The 24,646-nt window shown below is 45.5% G+C and overlaps 1 protein-coding gene across 1 annotated transcript in view; it reads left to right on the top strand.

Moving 5' to 3' along the window:
* The first annotated feature begins 1,579 nt into the window (after window positions 1-1,579).
* Window positions 1,580-24,646, top strand: part of EXT1 (exostosin glycosyltransferase 1) — a 289,711-nt gene continuing 266,644 nt past the window's right edge. The window contains exon 1 of the mRNA XM_019932095.3: window positions 1,580-3,308. Coding sequence (XP_019787654.2) covers window positions 2,347-3,308 — 962 coding nt within the window. The 5' untranslated portion in view covers window positions 1,580-2,346. The remainder of the gene's footprint in view (window positions 3,309-24,646) is intronic.

Here is a 24,646-nt window from a genome sequence, read left to right as displayed (position 1 = left end):
ATTAAAAACAAATCTGACACAACAAAAGTCTAAAATTTTCCGCTTGATCATTTCACCCTGCCTTGTTATAACCATGCCCTTTGTCCACACCCACTGGAGGTTTTTGCAGCCTGGGGAGAGCCGGGAAGTGTCTGTCCCTAGCTCTCAGTCACTCCCATAATAAACAATCACTAAACAGCTTGCTGCCCTAGGCAACTGTTTGTCCAACTTGGCCAGGCCCCTGTGACTTAGGCTGGGGAAGAGGGTGGGAGGTGTTCTCTGTAGAGCAGAATTCAGGCTCTGAGGCCAGAGAGCTTGGTTTGGACCAGAAATACTGTTTGGGAGTGAGCACATCTTTGTGGTCTTGGAAGACCTTTAGAGGGACTCCAGCTCTTATCTGACTTGTCCAGTGAGGCTCCCTGGGGGGAGCTTGGGGCTGGGGTGTGGTAGGGCAGTTGAAGGGCGGACCAACCATCTTGTAGTAATGTAAAGAAGGTCTTTTCCTGCCTCAAGTTTCTCATCTACAGCTGGGACAGCTGGCAGTTCTACTAGTCATCCATCCCTAAGAGACAGCTCCTTAAAAACCACCACCCCACCACGCCCCAAAGAGAATAACATCACTAGGTGCTGGGAAAAGCTTAAATTAACAGGGTTCTCCTCAGCTATTAGAAAATCTCTTTTCTTCCGCTGTGACTGATCTCTTGGAAGCTTTCTACAGAACAGACAAGGCGCTTCGGGAGGCGAGGGCAGGATGCGCGGAAAGTTATTGAGGATTCGGGATACGTGTCTTCTCTTAGGGCACCGACAGCCATGAAGGATTGTAATGATCCCTCTTGATTGTGATATTTCCTCTTTATTCTTGGGGCTTTAGGTGTCTCCTTGGGGAAAGAGAGAGAGAAAAAAAGGACGGGCTATGTAGGGAATAGGGGACCTGTTTTGATGCTTTGTAAAAAGGAAAAATTAGGGGCCTCAGAGAGTCGAAGGAGGGCGGGGAGAGGCATCCGTAAGGTCCGCGGTCGCTTTCTATGAAGTATTTCTTTCCTCCCGCATCCCTTGGGCTCCCCCCACTGCTCCAATTTTCTAGCATCCTTCTCCAGGAACCCGAACACTCCCAGCCGCCCGCTCGGGGAGGCGTTGCCGACAGGCAGGCGAGGAGACGGGATTCTCGAGGGCGCCCGGGGCAGCGGGGCCCTGGAAGCGCCAGCCAGTCCCCAGTTTCCCGGTTCCCCGGTTCCCCAGGCGCCGCGCGCCAGCGGGCGTCTCTGGGAGGCGCTGGTTTCCGGCGCAGCAGCAGGAGGCGGTGCGGCGCAGGCCGGGGTCCCGGCCGGGACTAGCCGAGGGGCCACGGGGCTCGCACTGGGCCGCCTCCCGCTCCGCCCGCCGGGCCCCGGCAGAGGCACCCCGAGGCCCGCGCGCCGCCCGCACCCCCAGCGCCGCGCCGGCGCCTCTGCCGGTGGCCGGGGGTTATGAATGGGCGCAGCGGAAGCACCGCCCCCCCCGGACGTGACGCTCGGCCAATGGCAGCGCGGGCTGCGTGGATGGATGAGGTCAGCGCTGTCGTGTCGGGAATGGAATGTGTAAGTGTAACATTCAGAACCGGGTAACATTCGGCGACCGAACGCGGCGGTCGGCAGCAACCGCGCGGGGGCCTGGGAAGCGCCGCTCGGGGCCGGCACTGCCCGCGGGGAGGACGCGCCGCCGCAGTCACCCAGCGCCGCCGCCTTCTGCCGGGCCGCCGCGCGTCCTGGGGGCCGGCCCCGCGAGCGCAGGAGTAAACACCGCCGGAGTCTCGGAGCCGCTGCAGAAGGGAATAAAGAGAGATGCAGGGATTTGTGAGGTTACGGCGCCGCAGCTGCAAGATGCACTAGCCGGCTGAACCCGGAGATCGGCTGACTTGTTGGAACCGGAGTGCCTGCCCCGGAGTGTGGATGAGTTGAAGTTGCTTTCCCGGGGCTCGTTTTCCACGGCGCCGAGAGGAATCCGAGAGGCAAGGAAATCACTTCGTCTTGTCATTGATTGGGCATCGGGAGCTTTTTTTCCCCCCTCTCTTTCTTTTCCTCCGTCTTGTTGCATGCAAGAGAATTACAGTCCGCTGCTCGCCCGCCCTGGGTGCGAAATATTCAGCCCCGCTCTCTCCCGTCTATTGTGCAACCCAAAGATGAAAGACCGAAGGGGAGAAAGTTAAAGAAATCGCCCACATGCGCTGGATCAGTCCACGGCTTGGGGAAAGGCATCCAGAGAAGGTGGGAGCGGAGAGTTTGAAGTCTTTACAGGCGGGAAGATGGCGGACTGGAGCTGAAAGTGTTGATTGGGAAACTTGGGTGATTCTTGTGTTTATTTACAATCCTCTTGACCCAGGCAGGACACATGCAGGCCAAAAAACGCTATTTCATCCTGCTCTCAGCTGGCTCTTGTCTCGCCCTTTTGTTTTATTTCGGAGGCTTGCAGTTTAGGGCATCGAGAAGCCACAGCCGGAGAGAAGAGCACAGCCGTCGGAATGGCTTGCACCACCCGAGTCCGGATCATTTCTGGCCCCGCTTCCCGGACGCTCTGCGCCCCTTCGTTCCTTGGGATCAATTGGAAAACGAGGATTCCAGTGTGCACATTTCCCCACGGCAGAAGCGAGACGCCAACTCGAGCATCTACAAAGGCAAGAAGTGCCGCATGGAGTCCTGCTTCGATTTCACCCTTTGCAAGAAAAACGGCTTCAAAGTCTACGTATACCCGCAGCAAAAAGGGGAGAAAATCGCCGAAAGTTACCAAAACATTCTAGCGGCCATCGAGGGCTCCAGGTTCTACACCTCGGACCCCAGCCAGGCGTGCCTCTTTGTCCTGAGTCTGGATACTTTAGACAGAGACCAGTTGTCACCTCAGTATGTGCACAACTTGAGATCCAAAGTGCAGAGTCTCCACTTGTGGAACAGCGGTAGGAATCATTTAATTTTTAATTTATATTCTGGCACTTGGCCTGACTACACCGAGGATGTGGGGTTTGACATCGGCCAGGCGATGCTGGCCAAAGCCAGCATCAGTACTGAAAACTTCCGACCCAACTTTGATGTTTCTATTCCCCTCTTTTCTAAGGATCATCCCAGGACAGGAGGGGAGAGGGGGTTTTTGAAGTTTAACACTATCCCTCCTCTCAGGAAGTACATGCTAGTCTTCAAGGGGAAGAGGTACCTGACAGGGATAGGGTCAGACACCAGGAATGCCTTATATCACGTCCATAACGGGGAAGACGTCGTGCTTCTCACCACCTGCAAGCATGGCAAAGACTGGCAAAAGCACAAGGATTCTCGCTGTGACAGAGACAACACTGAGTATGAGAAGTAAGTGGCTTAGCCGATGGGCCTCAGCGGGTCAGCCCTGGGCCCTGCCCACCTGGTCCAGGTGTGAAGTTGGGAGATGGGGGTGGGGCAGGGGACCCCCCTCGGGTCCTCTTCCTTTTGCTCTGAGCCTGGGACTGAGCAGCCTGCTTCTGGTGTGTAGCTTGGAGCTGAGGACCCAGAGTTTGAGCTCCTCGGGCTAACGGAAAATCCTGGAGCACTTTCCTGGGCCAAGCAGGTGACCATGTTCCCCTCTTGCTTGGAAAACCTTCAGGGTGATGTGTGTTCTATGAAGGGTGTGGGTTTGATCCGAGTTTGGAAACTGCACTTCACCAGTGGATCCAGGAGGGTGTTTGTGAGGGTCTAGGGACTCAAGAGGCTCTGAATCCGCCCACAGTCCGGGGACGTTACCCCAAGATTGATGCTTTATTTGCTTTTCTCACGAGCAGGGGGAGCAGCTCTCCCCGGAATTTTCCCACCCTTCAATTGTCATCTTTCCGCAAACCTTAAATTTGTGTTAGCAGTGGAAGTCCTTTAGTTTCAGCTACTAAACTTTCTGTGCCTGCCTCTTCCCTGCTCCCAGATGGCATTGACTTTTATGAAGGGAGACTGTAAACCGGTTAGGGCCTGTGATCTTGCTTGCATGCATTCATTCATGTGTGTTTGTTGGCATGTATATATCCTGCCTCCCTAGGAGAAGCTGATTTTAAAAAATCTGGGCCTTAGCCCCTCTGCTGTAAACTCCAGTTGCTAATTTAGATTTCCCTTTCCCTTTTGTCTTTATCAATTTGCATGTAAATCGGAGACTGTTACTCTCTGAATGCGCTGTGAGATGCCTCTTTACCCTCTGGAGTGAAGCAAGTTTTGTCCAGTTGCTAAGTAACTGAGTTGGAGACTTTGTAGACCTTCTCACTCTTCCTTTTCCTTCCCAGTGACAGTAACTGACACTCTGGGCTTGGGGTCAAAACTAGTTTCTAGGAATCGGCTTTAATCTGAGCTTGGAGGGTCCGTTTCCTCGTCTATGGGGCAGGAGCCCCAGACTCTCTCACTTCTGTCTGGCTGTGAAAGAGTTAGTGAGCTCCTACAGTGCATTTCCACGTTACACCAGTTAAAAACCAGAGCAGCCTTGTGCTACCCAGGCAGGAAGGGGAACCTCTCAGCTGAGTACAAGAGGAACTGGCAGAGGTTGGCGGAGTTTGCAATTGATTCATGAAATGCAGAATAGGGGAAACGCTTTGCAGAACTGATTGGAACAGGAAGGGGCATGGTGGGGAAAGGACCCTGAAATGAAAGGTTTGATTGTTGTCTGTGGATTTCCTCAGACACTCGGGCCTCTGTAGGAGTGATTGGAAGGGAAATTCAAGTCCTCCTGTACTTGATCGTAGACAGTGAAGGAGAAAGTATCAAACACTGGCATTCCCCAAACCCCAACACCTCTTGCTTTTGGAGCACAAGCAGAGCCCGAGGCTGTAGGGTCAATTATGAATCTAAATTTTCCTCTGCTTTGGGGGCAGTTATGTGTGAATGTTGGGTGCAGTTGCCATGGATTAAAATTTTCTCACAAAAGAAACAAACTGTGGTTAGTAATGGGCGCTTTGTTTACACGACATTTACATTGACCTATTCCTGTGGGTGCTTGTAAGAAAAAAATGCTCCTAGCCTTTGAGGAATTTCTTTGTCTGGTTTATGGTGGAGTAACTCGAGATGAAGTCTGACCTTTCAGTGTCTTCTAAAGCAGTCTCACCGAATTCTGTAGAAGGATCATGACGGTCTTCATTCCTCTAAAGGAGCTGGAGGGGAGATCTTAAGAAATTTGAATTATACGTTTATTTGGGAAACACCCTCAATCCGATACAACAGTCATATCTGCTTTACTCTCCTAGTCCCAAAATAAATCGTCTACATTCTCTGCAGAAGGTTTTTCTAGAGATTTTTGGCAATAAGGGAAGGAGGGGTTGGTTTCCAAGAAACTTTAATTTTTGCTAATTAAATTTCACTAATTTTTGACCTCTTTGTCGTTGCATCAGGAAATCAGACACCCACGCCCTTGTTTTGGTTTATGTTTAAAGACCACAAGGGGTCAGGCCCTCAGGACTGAGTCTCATCTGAAGAGTGGCATTTAGTGAGGAAAGCAAGTTGCCTCTTTCTCCTGAGCAGGGATTTCTTTCAGAGACACTTCTGGATTTTCTTCATTCCTCTTTTGCATACTTTCCAGCTCTAACCTTGTTTCATGGGACGGGATGGTGTTGCAGAACGTTTATATTCATCGGCCTGCTTGACCTGGAGTTTTAACTTCTTCCTCTCACTGGGTTATCTGAACCCTTTATCTCTGAGAAATGGTGCTTGCAAACATGTTTGCCTTTGCCGTTGACTTTGGAAGATATGAAGAATGAATGAGCTCTGAAATGTGGTGAGAATGCTCACATAGCAGGCAACCTGTCTTGTGCTCTGAAGTAAGCACAACTGTTGTACTTTGCTACTTATACTGATGTTTCCTGTGAGTCAGCTATGCGTGTGTCAGACGCAGAACTCCTCCAATCAAATGCTAATCTCTTCCCAGGGTTTTAGAGGAGGATATTGCAGTTGGGTTAAGTCTGACTTCTCATACTGTCTCATGGTGTGACTTTTGATTCATCGCCTTGAACCTCAGTTTATCCTTTGGTGGAATGGGTTTTCGACTGCTTTAGGGTTCTCTAAGCGTTCATTTGATAATGGCTTATAAAAACAGGATCAGTTTTCATCTACTTCTTTTCTTTATTAGCAAGTGCCTATGATTTGGACTTAGGGGGTCTGATAATTAGATTGAAAATTTATGGTATCATGGCCGAGTTAGGATACTATAGAATATGTACAAGGGTATCAACTAAAAAAAAAGTTGCTTTTAGCGAAATTTAGCCTTATGTGACAATAAATGTTTTTAGTTGAGGACTTCTGTTTCCACTTCACTTTTGTGAAAATCAGACATTTACTACCAAAGGTATAGAAGAACTGCATGGAATGAAGGAAAAGACTTTTCTCTTGTAATAGAGCAATATTTTCAACCCAGACTTCCAGGATTATATTAAAACATCCATTTTTATGACACCCATAATTAATTTTCATCAGTTACATATATTAACAGATGTAGATGACACTGGCTAAACTAAGTTGCTGCAGTGATTACATGATGTGTAATGAGGCTTTAGAGAAATTCTGTTTTGCATCTCTTGAGCTTCTTACGCACCCTTACAGAATTACTGTATTTTTGCATGAACTTCATAGTGCAGATCCCTTCAAAGGGCATTATTGTGAAACTTCAAATTTGGCTTTCTGAAATAGACGAAAAAGAGGGAAATGAGAGGTGGCTTCTATCTTGGACCCCTTTGAGGAAAGCGGTGGAGAATATTTTAAGCAGCTCTTCTGGGAACAGGCAGGATTCTGTGCAGGCCTTTTGGACACCTTCTCCTGTGTTTGTTGAAGCTGTACCTCACAATCCTTGTGTTTTTAAGGGTCTTGAAGGTAAGTGATCATTACAACTTCCAAACATCCTCATTTTATAGATGTGGAAAGTGAGGGATAGACTGTTACAGGGATTTGCTTAAGGTCAGAAAACTGTTTAGTAGCAGGGGTAGCCCTAGAAAGCAGGCCTCTGACTTTTTCTTCTTGACCTACGGTATTCCATCTTTAATTAGAGACACACCTGAAAGCTCTCCGGCCACTGGAAGGTCCTTATTGATGGTGTTTCTTATGGGATTTCTCTTGGAATCATTTGGGAAGCTGATAAAGACTTTGGACCAACTTTGTGAAAAAAGAGAGCACATACATGCATAATCTGTCATCTAGTTTTAGAGGTTGACACACAGCCGCTACTAAGGGCATCGTCAGACTTAAGAACTTTTGCTCTAGGGCTTACATTGCTTTTCATTGCCAACTAAGGTGGAGGTCCCCGGTGCTGTTTAGTCTAAGTAGGAGTTTTGGGGACTTTTCAGTTTGGCTCCAGTGAATTTTGGGAATAGGCTGTGAATTCACTGAATGATAAGCTAAATTCAAATGTATTTATAGCAAAAAGAAGATGTGCACAAGTAAATGATGATGTATTGATTCCTCATTTTTCTGAACTATATTCCCAGACACGATGAGCGAGTTCGTGATCCAACAGGGAGTCTTGGAGGAATGAAAGTTGGAAATTGTGCTTCTCAGCTTTTAAATGTAAAACATTAACACCTTTTCCCCCACAGGTGTATGATAGCACAAAAGCATTTCTAAAATAAGCCACATAAGCACAATTTTCTTTTTTTTTTTAACACACATATGTGCTCTTTTTTCTTTTTCATTTATTTATTTTTGGCTGCGTTGGGTCTTCGTGGCTGTGCATGGGCTTTCTCTAGTTGTGGCGAGCGGGGGCTACTCTTCGTTGCGGTGCGCGGGCTTCTCATTGCGGTGGCTTCTCGTTGTGCAGCACAGACTCTAGGCGCACGGGCTTCAGTAGTTGTGGCGTGTGGGCTTCAGTAGTTGTGGCACGCAGGCTTCAGTAGTTGTGGCATGCAGGCTTCAGTAGTTGTGGCTCGCAGGCTCTAGAGCGCAGGCTCAATAGTTGTGGAGCACGGGCTTAGTTGCTCCACGGCATGTGGGATCTTCCCGGACCAGGGCTCGAACCCATGTCCCCTGCACTGGCAGACGGATTCTTAACCACTGCACCAACAGGGAAGCCCAAGTGCAGTTTTAAAATAAAGGTAGGCCCAGACCTAGACGAATTTTGAAGTTAGCATTGTGTCTTCTTGCACTGAGGTTCTAATTCTTTCTGTGCCCCTCCCGTCCCCAAGTTTCTCACCTTCTCTGATCTTGCTTTCTGGAGGGCTCCTGAGAGCCTCATTTACAAGGAATCCCTAAAGGTTGAGGTTTCGTGGACTACTTCTAGGCACATTTGCAAGTTGATTGAGTCTAGTTCAAAAAATGACGGTTGAAAGTGGGATCTGTGACCTGAGCTGGGAGCCTGTAGGATTTTGTCCTTCAGAGGATGGCTTGCTATGAAGGCTCGGGCAGGCCCCACCAGTGGGAAGCCACCATTGGTCCCCCTGACTGCGACAGCAGCTTTGGGTGGCACCGACTTGGCCAAAAGGGGAGCTGTCACGCCCTCAGGTGCTGCTTGTTCTCTTTGTCCAAAGGCCTGTGGATGTGCCTCCCCAGAACCCGCTGTTAGAAACAACTGCTGACAATGACCTTGAGCACACTAAGGTCACACCAAAGGTTGTGCTTGATAGGACCCGGCTGCTCTGCTCACAGCCACCTTGCCAGGTGTCTCGTCAGGCCATTTTACAGGTTTGTAAGCCGAGGCCAGCTCGGGTGAGGTGGATTGGCAAGGCTGCACAGCTTGTAAGTAGCTGAACGGAGGCCACAGTCCAGGTTTTCTGGTTCCCATTCCTCTCCTTTCTCTGAGGCCCGCTGCTCCCTCATGACCGTCACGTTTCCACACAGCCTCTTCGGAGGGAACCCGTCAGGCTCAGTGGTCACTAGACACTGCAGTCTCCTGAGAGTGTTCGTGTTTGGATGTGAACACCATGAGCTTAATGACTGACTGGTTTTCCTTCAGAGCTCTTCCGTCTGTGCCCAGGTTCCTTTAATGCACAGGGACTCCCTCAAAACTGCAAGATATTTGTCCAGTGTCTTATCTGAAGTTGCCTTTATGAGCTCATTTAAGCCTTTCGACAGCAGTGTGTAAAGTCCCCACTTTACAGATCGGAGTGCAGGCCCCGAGAGGGTTAAGTTAGGAGCCACGGTCACACCTGGTGAGGAAATGGTGGTGTTCAAACCAGGCATCTTGGATGTCGAAGACAATGCTCTTTCCTCTAAAAAATGTTACCACCTTAAAGAATCAAACAGAATTTCTACCTGTTCACAGTTCTGTATCAGTGAGTTTAGTGTGATTTGGGTGTTTGTAAGTCATATCTTTTTTTTTTTCCCCCTACTGCTTTCCTTTATAAACGTGCTTCCCAAGGAAAAAATTTGGCTAAGAGATGTGATAAAGACGGCCCTGAGTTGACACTTAAACATCGAACTCCTTCATCTCGTCCGTTCAGGGAACGTTATAACTTTGACTATGTAGATTCTGCCTTTCATGTTCCCCTAGAGCTCTTCTCAGAAAAGTGAGGAAGTGAATCATGTGTGACCTTTGCCCTCCTGATAGCACCTTGCAGGGTTTGCCCTGTACTAGATGTCAGTGAACCCATGAGGTGGTGCAGGAGTGACCGTTGCCCCAGGTATAAGGTGTGACCCGGTAGAAATGGGAGACGCACTGGAAGATTCCATTTCTGACAGAACGGGCCAGGTTTCTGGAGTGTAGCGGCTCCCTGTAGAAAAACAGTGGTTAAAAAATTATAAAAATTGTACAGAGCCTCTGCAGAAAATGCAAAAGAGATGAATATGAAAAGAAATTTCTTCTCTAGTCCCGACAATGAGAGCTAACCACTATTATTAAACTTCAGTAGTTGGCCTGTTATAACCCACATATACACCTCTGCGATTGATTATGTCATTCTGTGTCTGCATATCCAAGTACCTTGTATAGATAGGTTAATTATTATTTAATTAATAGTAAGTAATGAATTTGACACATTTTCCTTAAGTGTCTTGTTTGTGCCAGACACACAGGTGTTGGGGCTGGGGCCGCCGGGAGTGAACAAAACAAACTCCTGGCCATTCTAGTCTGTTGGTTTTATAAAGTCCGACTTTAAATGTATTTTTGCATGTTGCTTTTTTCTTAACATTATCTCAGAGCTTCTTCCTCTCCTACTAAAAAGGAGAATCCTATTAAAATACTAAAGTAAGATTTTTTTTTTTGTGGTACGTGGGCCTCTCACTGCCGTGGCCTCTCCCGTTGCGGAGCACAGGCTCCGGACGCGCAGGCTCAGCGGCCATGGCTCACGGGCCCAGCCGCTTTGCGGCACGTGGGATCTTCCCGGACTGGGGCACGAACCCGTGTCCCCTGCATCGGCAGGTGGACTCTCAACCACTGCGCCCCCAGGGAAACCCTAAAGTAGGATTTTTAATGGCTGCACGGTTCTTTTTATTTTTTTTTTTTTTTTTTTTTTTTTTTTTTTTTTTTTTGCAGTATGCGGGCCTCTCACTGTTGTGGCCTCTCCCGTTGCAGAGCACAGGCTCCGGACGCACAGGCCCAGCGGCCATGGCTCACGGGCCCAGCCGCTCTGCAGCATGTGGGATCTTCCCGGATCGGGGCACGAACCCGTGTCCCCTGCATCGGCAGGCGGACTCTCAACCACTGCGCCACCAGGGAAGCCCTGCACGGTTCTTTTTAGTAACTCATGGCTGTTCCATAGTTGATTTGCATTTTCTTAGAGATTTGTTTCCCATCTTTTCTTTTATTATACATAAGTCTGTGATGAATTTCACTGTATTGAGGATTTGTTTTCTTCTTAACTAAGGTCTCTCTCTCAGAAAACACAGCACTTCCTCCCTCTTGACCCACCCCCCCAGTCCCTTTTGGAGGAATAGCAATTTTTGAGGTGAGTCTGAGCACCCATTTAGCAAAGTAGCCGGCATGAAATGACTGCTTAGATAAACATCTGTAGGTGTTAATTGGTCCTGCGGCTGGGGCTGGGCGGGGGAGGGGGTCTTTGAAGCTCCCACAGCTCCGTTCCCTTTGAAGTTTCATTTTTGCTGGAGCCAGAAACCTTCGTGTGTCTCTTACTGAGCAGACGCTTCCTCCGTGCCTTCTACAGCCTCTCCTGGGATCTCAGAATCTGTGGGCCTGACCTGGGTGGGTGTCAGTTTTGTAAGTTAATTGTGTCAGCTGCTCAAAGCCCTGGTCTCTTTTTGGCTGTTGAGTCTGCGGTTCTTTGGAGGTGAATTGAGACACATGGCTTTACCTCTGGGCCATCCAGTTCAGGTCTGGGATTCTAAGTGCAAATGAGGCACTATTCTAAGTGATTTAAAAACCAAGACAGAGGGAATTCCCTGGCGCTTTCACTGCCAAGGGCCCGGGTTCAATCCCTGGTCTGGGAACTAAAGTCCTGCAAGCCTTGCTGAGTGGCCAAAAGAAAAAAAAACCAAATAAACAAAAAACCAAGACAGAAAACAGAGTGAGCCAACTGTTTACGCCTAGTTAGACTTTCTTTGCCATTGTAATTGCTTTGAGCAGCAGTGAGATTTGTGGAGAAATACTTCCTTGTTTTGTGTACCCTCTTGTCTTCTGTGAAGCCCTTTAGGAGAGGGGGATGACCCTGGACCAGGGAAGTCACTGACCCACACACATTCCTGGACTAGGTGCTGAACCTTTCAGCCTCATTTTCCACATCTGTAAGTGGGGATCGTAACACCTCACAGGGTTGTTGAAAGATTGAAAGGAGGTAGAGTGGGTAACTGCTTGTAATGCAAAACCTTGTAAACGCTCATGTGCTCTACCAGGTGGTGGTGGTTATTAAAAATCATCTTCCTGCCATTTTCTAATCAACCACAGAGGTTTCCTTAGTTTCATAACTTGGCTCTTTACTAAGCCACAGAAATAAGTGCTCACCTCTTTCTTGATACTTAATCCCCAGAAAATTGTGGTAGCTGCCCTGGAAGGCTAGCCATTATTTCTGTGGGCTGTGGAAAGACCTAGATGGGGCCTTGGAGCTTGCAGGTGGCCTGGGGCAAAGGTGGGAGCAGGTGGAGGGTGGGCTCAGGCACTGCGTTGACTCTGCATCCCCCAGGTTCCCTGGATGACTGCTCTAGGAATGCAGGTTATTGCTTCTGCAAGTGACTTCTGTGCTGCATCGCTTGAGGGTGATCTTTGGAAGGCTACCTCGTATGAATGGGCTGGTTTGACAGGCCCTTAGGTTGCAAAGAGCAGAGTATCACTCAGGCCACCTTAAGTCACAGGATTTATTGTGAAGGGACATGGAACAAAAACTGCACTGGAACTGTTCCAGTAAGTTCTCAGGACCCAGCACAGTCACTTGGGTCTGCTCCTTTCTTCCCGCTCTGGACCTTCACCTCTCCCCAGACTGGCACCTCTGTCGCGGGGAGTGTCTGCCAACTACTGGCCAGTCTTTCCTGAATTCTCTCCTGCAGGCCCTGGAGGAAACCAGCCTGACTGGCTTTACTGGGGATACTTACTCCTTCGGGTGACAGCCATTCCTATCAGGCCACGTCTCTGGGTCTGGTGGTGACCTCATCAGTTGAAAGACTGCCCTGTCACATTGTCATTCTTGATTGAATTGGTGGCCATCCTTTTGCAAGGAACAGCCTAAAGTTGCTTCCTGAAACGGCACTGTGGTTAGGGGAAGTTGTCTGTGGCAGGCACTGTTGAAGCCATATCCTGTTGGCACTGACATATTGGAGCCCGGTTGATGATGATGGTGATAGCAACTAATATTTCTTGAGAGTGTACTGTGTGCTGGGTAACGGGCAGTATCTTCTTTAATCTGTATGTCCACCCTAGCAGGAAGATACTCATTTGAGATGCAGAACGAAGTTTAGAGAATCTTTAAAAGTGACTTGCCTAAGAGCACACAGCTGGGACACAAACCGAGGGCCGTCTGACTTCTGAACCTGTGTTCTTCACCATGGCATCGTACTGCTTCTGCACAGCTGGAACTGATGTCATGAAGACCACACACACATAAACAACAGTGTGATTGATTTATAGGGGATCACTTGTGTTTCTCACCTAGAATTTATTTAATCTTACTGGAGAAGAGACAGTTCTAACCAGCGTGGTAATCTGGTTTCTCAGCCCACAGTAGATTCAAAGCAGTGAATTTAAAGAGAGAGGGATTCTTGCAGGCAGAGCTGGGAAGAAGGGACAGTTGGCAACCCAAAGGGAAGGAAGCAGGCCAGAAAGTGATAAAATGTAACACCCAGAAGAAGTAAAGAAGCCCTGCAATTTAAGAGCAGCTGGCCCAGAGCCCGAGTGTGTCCTACGGACTCCCCAGAAGCGTGCCTTTGAGTCCCGCCACCTAACACCATGCCCGTCACCAACCAGAGCTTCTGTAAATATTTGATAAACTGTACCATGGTGCAGCGCTGACCGTGAGCCATCTCTTGTGTACGCTGGCCTTTGTTTAAGAAAGTAGAGGAACAAATAATGAACTTTATAACTTTTTTGAACCCTATGGTTAAAATAAAAATATTTTGGTGCCCCCTAAGATAAGCTGTCCGTTTGAAAGCTTATCTACCAAGCTTAGCAAGTTCCCCGAGGGCTCCGGATACAAGGGGTAGTTGCATCCTTGGAGTCTGCATCAGAGTTCTGGTATTTGTTGCTAACTCAGACTTCTGGGGTTTTATAATACATATCAATACTTTAATGAGAAATATAAAGTTTTCTGGTATTGTCATGTGGTCCTGTGGTGCTAGTTATTCTTGACCGACTAGTGTTCCAAATGACTTGGGCCCTGGGCTCCGGGAAAGAGTGGCGGCAGGTGTGGAATATGGAGGCTGGGAATTAGAGCAGGGGAGGCGTCCCTAAGGGGAGGAGGAGCCTCTAGTCTGTTGCTTGGAGGCTGCCCTGGTAGGTGTGTTGGGGCGCATGTCCTGCTTTTTCTGCATTTCTAGGGATGCCCCGGATGGGAACTGATGGGTAGAGATCTGGAATGGATTTCGCATGTCCTATATGTATTCCAGCACCCTGACAGATTGGTGGAAGTCATCCACAGCACCACTGATAAAAATAGGACCATGCCACTAACATAGTTGAGCTCACCCTGGAGGCTTCTCCTAATTCATTCATATGCTATGAAGGTGGGGCTGGTCCGGCTCTACCTGCCTTTGCATCCCCAGCCCCTTGGCAAAGCCTCATTCCTCCTCCTCCTCCGTTTCCCCACATGCCCTCTTCTCTCTCTCTCAGAAAACTGTCCCCCAGCTTCATTTCATTTCTTCCCGTGTCACTTCCTTGATGCCCCAGACTTGGTCACATTCTCCTGTTAATGGGCTCTTATAGAACAGTTAATACTTGCCACGGCTGTGGTTGTTTATTTTTTTGTTTGTTTTTCCGGACGCGCAGGCTCAGCGGCCATGACTCACGGGCCCAGCCGCTCCGCGACATGTGGGATCTCCCCGGACCGGGGCACGAACCCGCGTCCCCTTCATCGGCAGGCGGACTCTCAACCACTGCGCCACCAGGGAAGCCCATGGCTGTGGTTTTTTTCCATTTATTTAACTCTCTGTTTTTCTCTCTCCCCAGTAATTTTACGGGCCCTGAGGGGAGAATTCATGTTGTTTTTCATTAAATTTACTCAACAGATACTTATGAACCACCTACTCTTTCCAGGCACTGGGGATTCAACAGTGAACCAAACAGACACACATCCCTGCCCCAGGATGGTCCCAGTGTAATGACTGGAGGCTTTTACCATGTCAGTTATGGCCTGTGTTAGAAGGTGCTTGATGATGGGAAGAAAAGCAGTATATGGAAAGGGGTGAAGGCAGTGGGTTTCAACCCGGGGAGCTTCTGGAAATGGGGCATGGGCTCTACTCCTGGCCAATCAGACTCTCTGGGGATGAAGTTCAGGTTTTTAAATAGCTCACCAGGTGATGTGAGAATGGGAATGGGGGGGGGTGGTTACAGTTTAAATATGGCGGGAAGGAAAGCTCTGTGGGGAAAGTGACATTGAACTCACTCACTGCTGTGTCTTCACAGCCTAGCACCATGCCTGACCCACCCATACTGGGCACTCAGTATTTGCTGGATAAATGAAAAAAAATTACGTTTATTTAACCAATCGAAATACTGTTGACCATACAAAGCATGGGTTTTGCAGATGTCACTGTCTTTGGTTTACAGCCCAGGCCTTCCCGTGTTTCCTCCAAGTTCATCTTTTGATGATTTACCCAGAGTTTCTTTTCATTTTCAAAGGGGATGTTTCTTCCAATAACCTTTTTTCTTTTCTTTTCTTCCAAGGTAGTTTCTTTTCTTTCTTTTTCTTTTTTCCCTGTTCTGTTGGATATGATATCGGTAAAACCTAATTAAAATGAACTGACGGGCTTTACTGCATAGTGTGAATCTAAAGAATTTATTGCTACAGGAGAAACCATTACGGTCTTTTTGTCATCTAATTTTAACAGTCTGTAGATATTGGGACTTTTTGTGCCCCCTTAATTGCAATTTTTCTCCCAAATGGTAGGTCAAATATAACTTTTGGCTTACATTTCCTGCTCAGGTTACATCCCAACTCTGTTAACTGATATTAATTATATATAGTAACAGAGTAACATAGCTTAATTGAGCTATCAGGCTTCTAATGAATTCATATTGAGATTTATCATTTAATTAAAAAGCAAAGGGGAAAAAAAGCAAAGGGAAGGTGTTCAGTTGTTTCTCCCATTGGCCTCCATTTCCTGCATTTAAAATCTCCTCTCTTTAGCTTGTGGAATTGTATGGATATCACATAAACGTATTCAAGGTGTATAGATTAAAAAGGAGAATGCACTGGATCCCAATTACTTGACTTCCTAGTAGGTCTTAAAAATGGATTCAGATTTGGTGGCAATCGTATGACGCTTGATTAACTATCAATTATGTTTTATGTTTTTACAAAGCTTGGTAAGGTCATTTTCCAAAATGATTTCTAGGTCTGTATATCTGAACCAATCTGAAAATCTAATCAGAGGGGATCTAATACCGAAATACTTTAGCTTTACTGAGAGGCAGAGAATAAATTTTTCTTGTAAACACCATTTCTTATATGCTATGTGCTCCTTTGAAATTCACACTGCATTACAAAAGCTGCCTTTAAGCAACACCTTTTATGATAACTGCATTTTTAAGTATGCAAGTGTTATGTTGCAAACCTGTAAATGGAGGGCAGTCAGTCTTTTACTGATTCAGAGACTGGAAATGTATAATATTTTCTGTATTTAGATTGTAGAGTTATATTACATGTTTTTAAAAAATTGAACAGTATTTTATATGAAGATAAAATTTAAGTACCTCAATGTTTACTGCAGTTCAAAGAAAGAGTAGTATTTTCCTGCACTTATTTTATTTTTTTATAAATTTATTTATTTATTTATTTTTGGCTGCGTTGGGTCTTCGTTGCTGCCCGTGGGCTTTCTCTAGTTGCGGGGAGCCAGGCTATTCTTCGTTGTGGTGCGTAGGCTTCTCATTGCGGTGGCTTCTCTTGTTGCAGAGCATGGGCTCTAGGCCTGCAGGCTAAAGTAGTTGTGGCTCGCGGGCTCTGGAGCGCAGGCTCAGTAGTTGTGGCGCATGGGCTTAGTTGCTCCGCGGCACGTGGGATCTTCCTGGACCAGGGCTCAAACCCGTGTCCCCTGCATTGGCAGGCGGATTCTTAACCACTGCGCCACCAGGGAAGCCCCTGCACTTATTTTAGACTTAGCTATGTCTAAGGAGTAACCCAAGTAGGATAAATGAGGGCAAAAAGGATTCAGTATCAAAATAATTTTTTTTAATTGAGATATAATTGATACATAACATTGTATTAGTTTTAGGTGTACATCATAATGATTTTATATATATATATCTCATATATATTGCCAAATACGTTATATATAGATATATTGTAAAATATACATATTGCAAGTGATATGTAAATATATATTAGCAATATGTATATGTTGTGAAATGATTACCACAATAAGTTTAGTTAATGTCCACACATTTTTACAAATATTTTTCTTGTGATGAGAATTTTGAAAACTTACTCTCTTGTTAATTATAGACACCATTACATTTCTAGGACTATTAATCTCATAACTGGAAGTTTGTACCTTTTGACCACTTTCACCTGTTGACTCCCCCGACACACACACCCCCAGCCCACTTCTGGCAACCACCAATCTCTTCTCTGTGTCTTTGGGGGTTCTTTTTTGGATTCGTAAGTGGTGTTCAGATGGTGTTTGTCTTGCTCTGTCTGACTTATTTCACTTAGCATAATACCCTTAAGATCTGTGTTGTCCCAAATGGCAAGATTTCCTTCTTTCTTAAGGCCGAATAATACTCCATTGCGTATATCCCATAGTTCCTTTATCTGTTCATCCATTGATGGATATTCAGGTTGTTGCCATGTCTTGGCTACTGTAAATAACGCTGTCAGAATAAATCTTAAGTTTCTATAAAAATAAGCTCAGAGATTGAGCACTCTTAAATTCCAAGTATGAAGTAGCTATTCTAGGGGGCGTTGGTGACATTTTGAGCCTCCCTGGGCCTCAGTTTCTCTTAACTGGTTTTCCTGCACAGAGTCCTGTGAGTTCTTCACCACGTGGGGCTGTCAGGTCTGTGCACACATGTATATGTCTATGCATCTGTCCTTTGTTTGTCTGGTGTTCAATCATGCTATCATGGTGTCAGTTTTATCTGGAGGGAGGAGAAATAAGGTCATGGAAGTGACCTTAAAGGTCTAGTTTAACTCTTGTATTATATAGATAAGGAAGTAGAGATCCAGGGAAGTTGGGCAGTTTGCCCAAGGTCATGTAGCTGGTTGCGACAGAACAGGGAATGGAGCACATATCTCTTGACTTCCAGCCAAGTATGGCATGGAGGTCATGCACCCAGGCTCTGGAAACTAGGGGCTTGAACGTGGATGGTGGCTCTGCCACTAGCTGGGCACCTTACTTCTTTGCTTCCATTTCTTCACTTATAAAATGGGGATAATAATAACTCCTATTTCGTAGGGTTGTTACTGTGAAGATTAAGTGAATGATATTACGTGTAAGATGCTTAGAATGGTGCTTGGTCCATAGTAAGTACTCAGTCAATAACCATTGTTACTGTCATTAACCTTCCTGTTCCATTAAACCACGTTAGTCTTGTCCAATTTCAGATTTACCATTTGTGTCTGTTTATCATTGTTTTCATTTCATTTCTTCCATTGGACCTATCTGTTTACAGCTCATTATAACTCTAGTGTGCACTGTGATACATTAGCTTGCTAGTCACATAAAAGTTCAAGGTGGTTTGGCAAGTGCCCAGAATTCCAACCACCTGTTGTAACTGTTGCCAAAATACGATAGATTTTCATTTCCCAGAAGTTGTTCCACCGAGGGTGCAAATTATTAATATGACTTTATGTCTTTAAAACATTTTTTTTTTACCAAAGCACATACCATGTTTCCCACCTGTTCCGAGAAGCTGAGCAGTCACGTGGGTCTTCTTGTTCCTGCCTCTTGAAAAAACATTAAAACAGTGGCAGATGTGCCAGTGGCATCACCTGAGATGACTTTCTGAGCTAAACCTGCATGAGACAGAGAAGATAATACGATTTTTTTCTTCTCTCGCAATGCAAGGAGGCGAAAGAGCGATCCTATCACGATGGGGTACTTAGCAAATCGGGAAGCCGTAACAGTGAATAACTTTCTACTTTCCACAATTTGCATGGCTGTTAACGATTGATGGCTTGTTTTAGGACGGGCATTATCAGCTGCAGCGGGACCCAGACCTCTGGACCCTTTCTGCATGCTAAGTTGAAGCAGTGTGTTACCTACCCTTGAGGATAAACTTCTAACAGCAGTCTGGGTTAACGTTAGGGAGGAGATGTTAGCCTGTGTTCTGAAGATCTGGGAGGTTTCAGACACATTGTAATTTATATTTTCATTCTTGCTCTTGGGAGACACAGCTGCAGTTAGGAACAAACACCTTGTAAGAGCTGTTCTGTAATAACCGTTTCTGCCACCAAATCCAGATGTGATCTGATTCCTACTGGATTCCACACTGGAGCAAGCCTTGCTGTGATGGAGATGCACTGCAGGTCGCATCCTGTCCCTTGGCACGTTACCACATTCCCCCGACCCAAAAGCCTGTTAGAACAGGATTATATCCTTGTCGTAAATCACAGAATCATATAGAGTGTTCCCTAACAGCTTTTGCAGAAGAGACTCTAGGGAACAGTTCATTAAGTATAAGTCAAGTGAGACCTTCTACCATAATTTCAAACATGACTGCAGACAGCAAGCAGTTGTGTATTTTACGTACAATAGCGACACTAGGCCTGTATTTATTTGTAGGTGGAGGAAATATTCAAAATCCATTTTTTTTTTTTCTGGGAACATTACTGTGTCAGTGTTGGATATTGTTTTCTACCAAGAATCAGATGCTTTTTTTTTTGTCCCCGTCTCCTTGTTGTCTCATTTCTTCCTCACAAAATAAAAATTGCCCTTCCTTCTCCCCGTAAGCTGACTTGCAGATTCAGGTAGCAGTTGAGATAAAGGTACCGTATCGTATTTCCAATTAACTCATTTAATTAGATGAGGTGAATTAATTGGATTTTTTGACATGTCTCTTATTAAAGTCTAAAACATTTGCTTTTGGAATTCCCAGGTACCGTGACTTGGGAGCTTTCTCAGTTTGCTCCTTGATTCAGGACTGGTGTAAGACGTGTCATTTGAAGCCTGTCATTTGAATTCCCCTTGGGGGTATAAAAGTGGCCTAGTGATTTTTCAGATAGTGGAGCATAAATCAGCAGGCCCAGGGCATTCCCTGGTTATCACCAGGCTCACCAGCAGAAGCCTGGATTAAGCATTGCTCTGTCCACACACAGCAGATGAGATGGTAATCTAAGGGCTTGTTTCCATCACGTGTGGATGGACTCTCTGAAGTTTCTTTCCCCCCCTCTATTCTCTCACCCTGTATAATTTTAGGTGTCTGCAAGCTTTGAGGGCCCTCCTTATGTCCTGTCATTCAGGGCCTGGGGAAATTCTGGAATTTAGATTGGGGCAGTTTTAAATCGTAGATCATTCTAAGATCTTGCATTATAATTATTTAGTTTTTGTCTCTCTAGGTGTATTCCTGGGTATAGCTGGTTCATTCTCCTCTGTACCCCAGAGCTCACCCCCCACTGCAGTAGTTGGATTGATAGGTGTTTAGTTAAATCTTACTGCATTTGGTTAGCCCATTGTAGTTCTTTCTTTGGTTTAGAAATTCCAGAACCCAAACAGATGCAGGTAAGACTATGGCATATTCTGGAATTTTTCATCTTTTAAAAATTTTTTTTAGTTTTTAGTGTTTTAGTTTTAGTTTCCTTTAGTATCTGTGTTTTTCAAATATAGATCAAGGGGCCAGACCAAAAAATTTACTGGGATCAAAGTACATAACACCTCGTTTCATGGTGGAAAAATACCTGATAGGCTCTTTCTCTGCCATTTGAGTCCAAACACCTTTTTTTTTGTTTGTTTTTTGCGGTACACGGGCCTCTCACTGCTGTGGCCTCTCCTGTTGCGGAGCAGAGGCTCCAGACGCGCAGGCTCAGCGGCCATGGCTCACGGGCCTAGCCGCTCCACGGCATGTGGGATCCTCTCGGACCGGGGCACGAACCCATGTCCCCTGCATCGGCAGGCGGACTCTCAACCACTGCGCCACCAGGGAAGCCCAACTCCAAACATCTTTTGATCACAAAGTTATTTGGATGTTTCATACTTTATGTTCTACTTGGACCTAAATCCGTAAGTCTTATCTCAAGACTTGTGTATTTGTTTTTTTATCTGTTTCCCTGGTATTAGCACAACACTGAGCATTCAGTAGCCCCTCTAGAAATATTTGTTGAATGAGTGTCTTTTGGTCACGGTGGCCTGTAAGTGCAGAAAGAAGGACTTTTGGAACTTAATAGACTTCTTTCCTTTTGTTTGGAATAAGCAACCCACAGGGGATGTTGAATAGAAAAAATAAGTTTACAAGAATTTCCTTCCCCCGCCAACCACTTGAGGTTCAATATAATAGGAATGAAGTTAGAGATTCACCAAAATCAGGTGACGATTTGCAGCTTTGAAATAACTTGTGCCTTTGACTGTCACTTTAGCTATGAGTGGGTTCCCGGTCATAATTCTGTAATATCCCAAAAAGCCTGCTTTATGGACCTTGAACTGCACTCTATTGTCTAAGGCCTCAGTTCTTGGCCAGGTATAGTCTCTATTGCTTCAAAGCTCACTTCCTCCTGGAGTGCAGGCCAAGAGAGTGAAGTCCTTGTAGAGACTTGTGGTGGACCCTCCAGGCAACTCCACAAGAGAAGAACCCTCTGATCACTCCTTTGGTGTTTCGACTGCCCCCTCCAAGAAAGGGACCAACTGTCCTGGTCCCTGGGACCAGGACCAGAATCTCAGTCCCCATTGTCTGTTGATGAACGGGACACTGCATGCTGTGCTCAGCCAGCTGCTCATGGTGCCATCAGCTTTCCTGGAATCTAATCGCATCGCAGGGACCATACAGAGGAGGCCCAGGGGTACAGTTCTGTGGCCTCATCCACCAGAGGCGGCTTCCCACAGGTGGGCTGCAGCTTCCCACAGGTGGGCTGCAGCTTCCAGGGTTCATCCCTAGGCTACTTCGTTCTTTTTTACAGGTCTTCTGTTGCCACTTACGTCTCTGCAGAGCAGCTCCTGGCACCTCGCACTCCCACTTGACGAGGATGGATTTTACATACCTCTTTTTCCTGGGTACTCTCTAGCTGTTAACAAGGGACCATCAGAGGCCTTTCTTTGTGGCTGTCCACAAAAGCCCTCCCTACAGTCTCAGACACCCCGCCCTACTCTCTGCTGCTTCCTTTTAGTCAGTCTTTTTTCAGTAACCCTCCCTCCCTCCTGTGAAGGCTGTGTTCACATGTGTGCACACGCGTGCACACACTCTCTCTTCCTGTTCCCTGATTCCCTAACCCTACGTCACCCCTCCTACTGCCATTCACATCAAGCTGTTCTAGCTCTTAAGGGTTCTTATCTCAGAAGCTCGAGTTTACATTTAACTTTTAAGGGAGAGCCACCCAAGGGCACAGCGTAAACCATAATCCAATGAACGTTTGGGAAATTTTCTTTTTGTGATTGCAGATTGCAGAAGTAATATTTGAGCATTGTTCAAAGTGCAAACGTTATAGAAAGTGAAACTTACCTGTAACACTCATATATCATCTTGAATGGTTGGGTGTATATTTCTTTTTTTCTAGGCAGGTGACATATTATTTATTTTCTTGAAAATAGGATTATTTTATACACACACACATATCTCCTTCTTTGTATTTTTTTTTTGGTTGGTACGCGGGCCTCTCACTGCCGTGGCCTCTCCCGTTGCAGAGCACAGCACAGGCTCCGGGATGAGCAGGCTCCGCGGCCATGGCTCACAGGCCTAGCCGCTCTGCTGCATGTGGGATCTTCCCGGACCAGGGCACGAACCCATGTCCCCTGCATCGGCAGGCGGACTCTCAACCACTGCGCCACCAGGGAAGCCCTGTAATTTCTTTTTTTAATCACTGAATTATATATCCAGCATTGTGCCATGTCAGTACATATAAATATCTCCCTCATTTTAACAGCTATAAGGTATTCCGTTGTGAAAATAATTCTTTGATTAGGTTACAGTAGAGTATAAAATGTGGCATTTGACTCCTGATCACAGTCTGTCTTTCTGTATATTTACCCTCCATTCTTGGTCTGAGAAAAAGGAATATACTAAGTATACTTTTAGCATAGTGAGTTTTTTTGGGGGGGATAACTAGTTTAAATGTTCTGTTTTCTCAGTTGTCCATACCTGTTTAAAAATCTATTTTAAAGGTTAAAAAGCCTTAGGATTTTAATTGCTTTTTTAAATATAAAAATAATATACAGTTTAGTTTGTCAATTTAACTAAAGGACCAAAGTCCATTAACCGAAAAGACATAAGTCTCATGTAAAGGAGTAAAGCTTTCCCAGAATGAGGACTACTCTGTGATTCAGAATTGCAGACAGTGAAATTCGGGGTGTGACCCCTTAAATAAGTGTGATTTGGAAAAGGTTTCTAGCACTACTTCACATAGTGCTTTCAAAATGTCTGTTTATTTTCTCTCTTGGCACAAGTGAGTACAAATCATAACTGGTTAGATGATGTCAAAGTCTGGGACCAGGGTAGAGAGTGGGTCTTACTCTGATTTGATCAAAAGCAAACAAAGCAAAGCAAATGGAAAAAAAAGTTAAAATTTTCTCATTGTGGGACTAAAATGCTACATGCTGAATTTTCACTTTCTGATTAGAACTGACAGTTAAACAGATATGATTTATGTCTTAGGGGTCAGGAAGAAACTGTCAAATTTTAGTTTGACTGTCGTTTTCTCTGTCTTCCCCACTTTTTTTTTTTTCTTAAGCTTGGCTGTATTAATCAGATAGAAGCCACTGTTTGACATGTCCTTCTGTGGTGTTTGTAGATTAAGTCAGAACCGTGCCAAAAATCACTTGGCATTTTTCCGGTGGAGCAGAAATGAACCTGGTTCATTCCATCTCAACAGCTTTACCCAAATGGTTTAGAGTAGACCTGCCTGATTTCAAAAAGGAGGGCTAATGTGGGGTCTGGTTTAATACAGGTGCCATTTTCCCCCCTTCACCTCCAGGGTTTATGTTTCCGTGAACATTGGCTTTAATTTACCCCAAACAAGCCTATGAATGGCCTTGCTGTAGTATCTGTTGCTGATTTCAACTCCCAAGTAAGAAGCCAGGGAATGTTTTCTTTCTCAGCTCAGCAAAGAGGGGAAGGGGGCTCTTCTGCAGTTGCTTTTCGATGCATTTACTTTCTACCTGCTGGCTTCAAACAGTATTAATTTTTATGTGCTCCTTGTGCATTGTGTTTAATTAAAAGCAGTTCTATTCGCAGAGGTACTTGTATGATTTTTTTTCCCTGAAATGAATAAAACAAATAGACATCTGGTATTTGTTTTGTATAATACAATCCCCATAAAATGAAGAGTAATGAAACATAATGATCTGTAAAGGCTTGTTTTGTAAGCCTGAGAATGGGCTTGTTTCTACCAGCTTTTTAAGTTCTACTCATACAATAAAGAATCCCTTTGTACATTAATACATAACAACAATAACAAGAAAAGCTTCCCAATTAAACGCATGAATCCAACTTATCTTTTATTAAACACATTTTTTTTTCTGTTATAGTGTGGATGACAAAAGTTTGTCATGTGTTTACCTAGTTTACCTAGTTTTCTCTGTAGGTAAACACATTGGTCTGAATATTAGGAAATATTCACTTCCTGTTTGATAGTCTGTTCAATTGGTATAGCTATATTTATTATTTTTTCCCCATCATTAAAGAAACAATGTTATATCAGGTGTTGATTTTTTTTGTGTGTGTGTTCTGGTTAACTGGGTTTTATTGGTTTGTTTTTTTGTTTGTTTGTTTGTTTTGTTTTTGATTTTTTTTTCAGGTCACAGACCACTCTGTAGATTCTAAAACCTTCCTTTCAAAAAAGTGCACGTCAAACTTTTGCATACATTTTGATAGGGTTTGCATATTTTCTGATCTTTGGGTAAAGGCCCCTGCCAATGCCTGATAATTATTTTGAAAACTGTAGTTATAATCTGAAGCTAAGGGACTTCCCTTGGTGGTCCAGTGTTTAAGACTTTGCCTTCCGATGCAGGGGGTGCAGGTTCGGTCCCTGGTTGGGAGCTAAGATCCCACA

Source organism: Tursiops truncatus, chromosome 17 (assembly GCF_011762595.2).
Source record: "Tursiops truncatus isolate mTurTru1 chromosome 17, mTurTru1.mat.Y, whole genome shotgun sequence".
In the NCBI taxonomy this organism is placed as follows: Eukaryota; Metazoa; Chordata; class Mammalia; order Artiodactyla; family Delphinidae; genus Tursiops; species Tursiops truncatus.
This window is presented reverse-complemented; position numbering and strand designations above follow the sequence as displayed.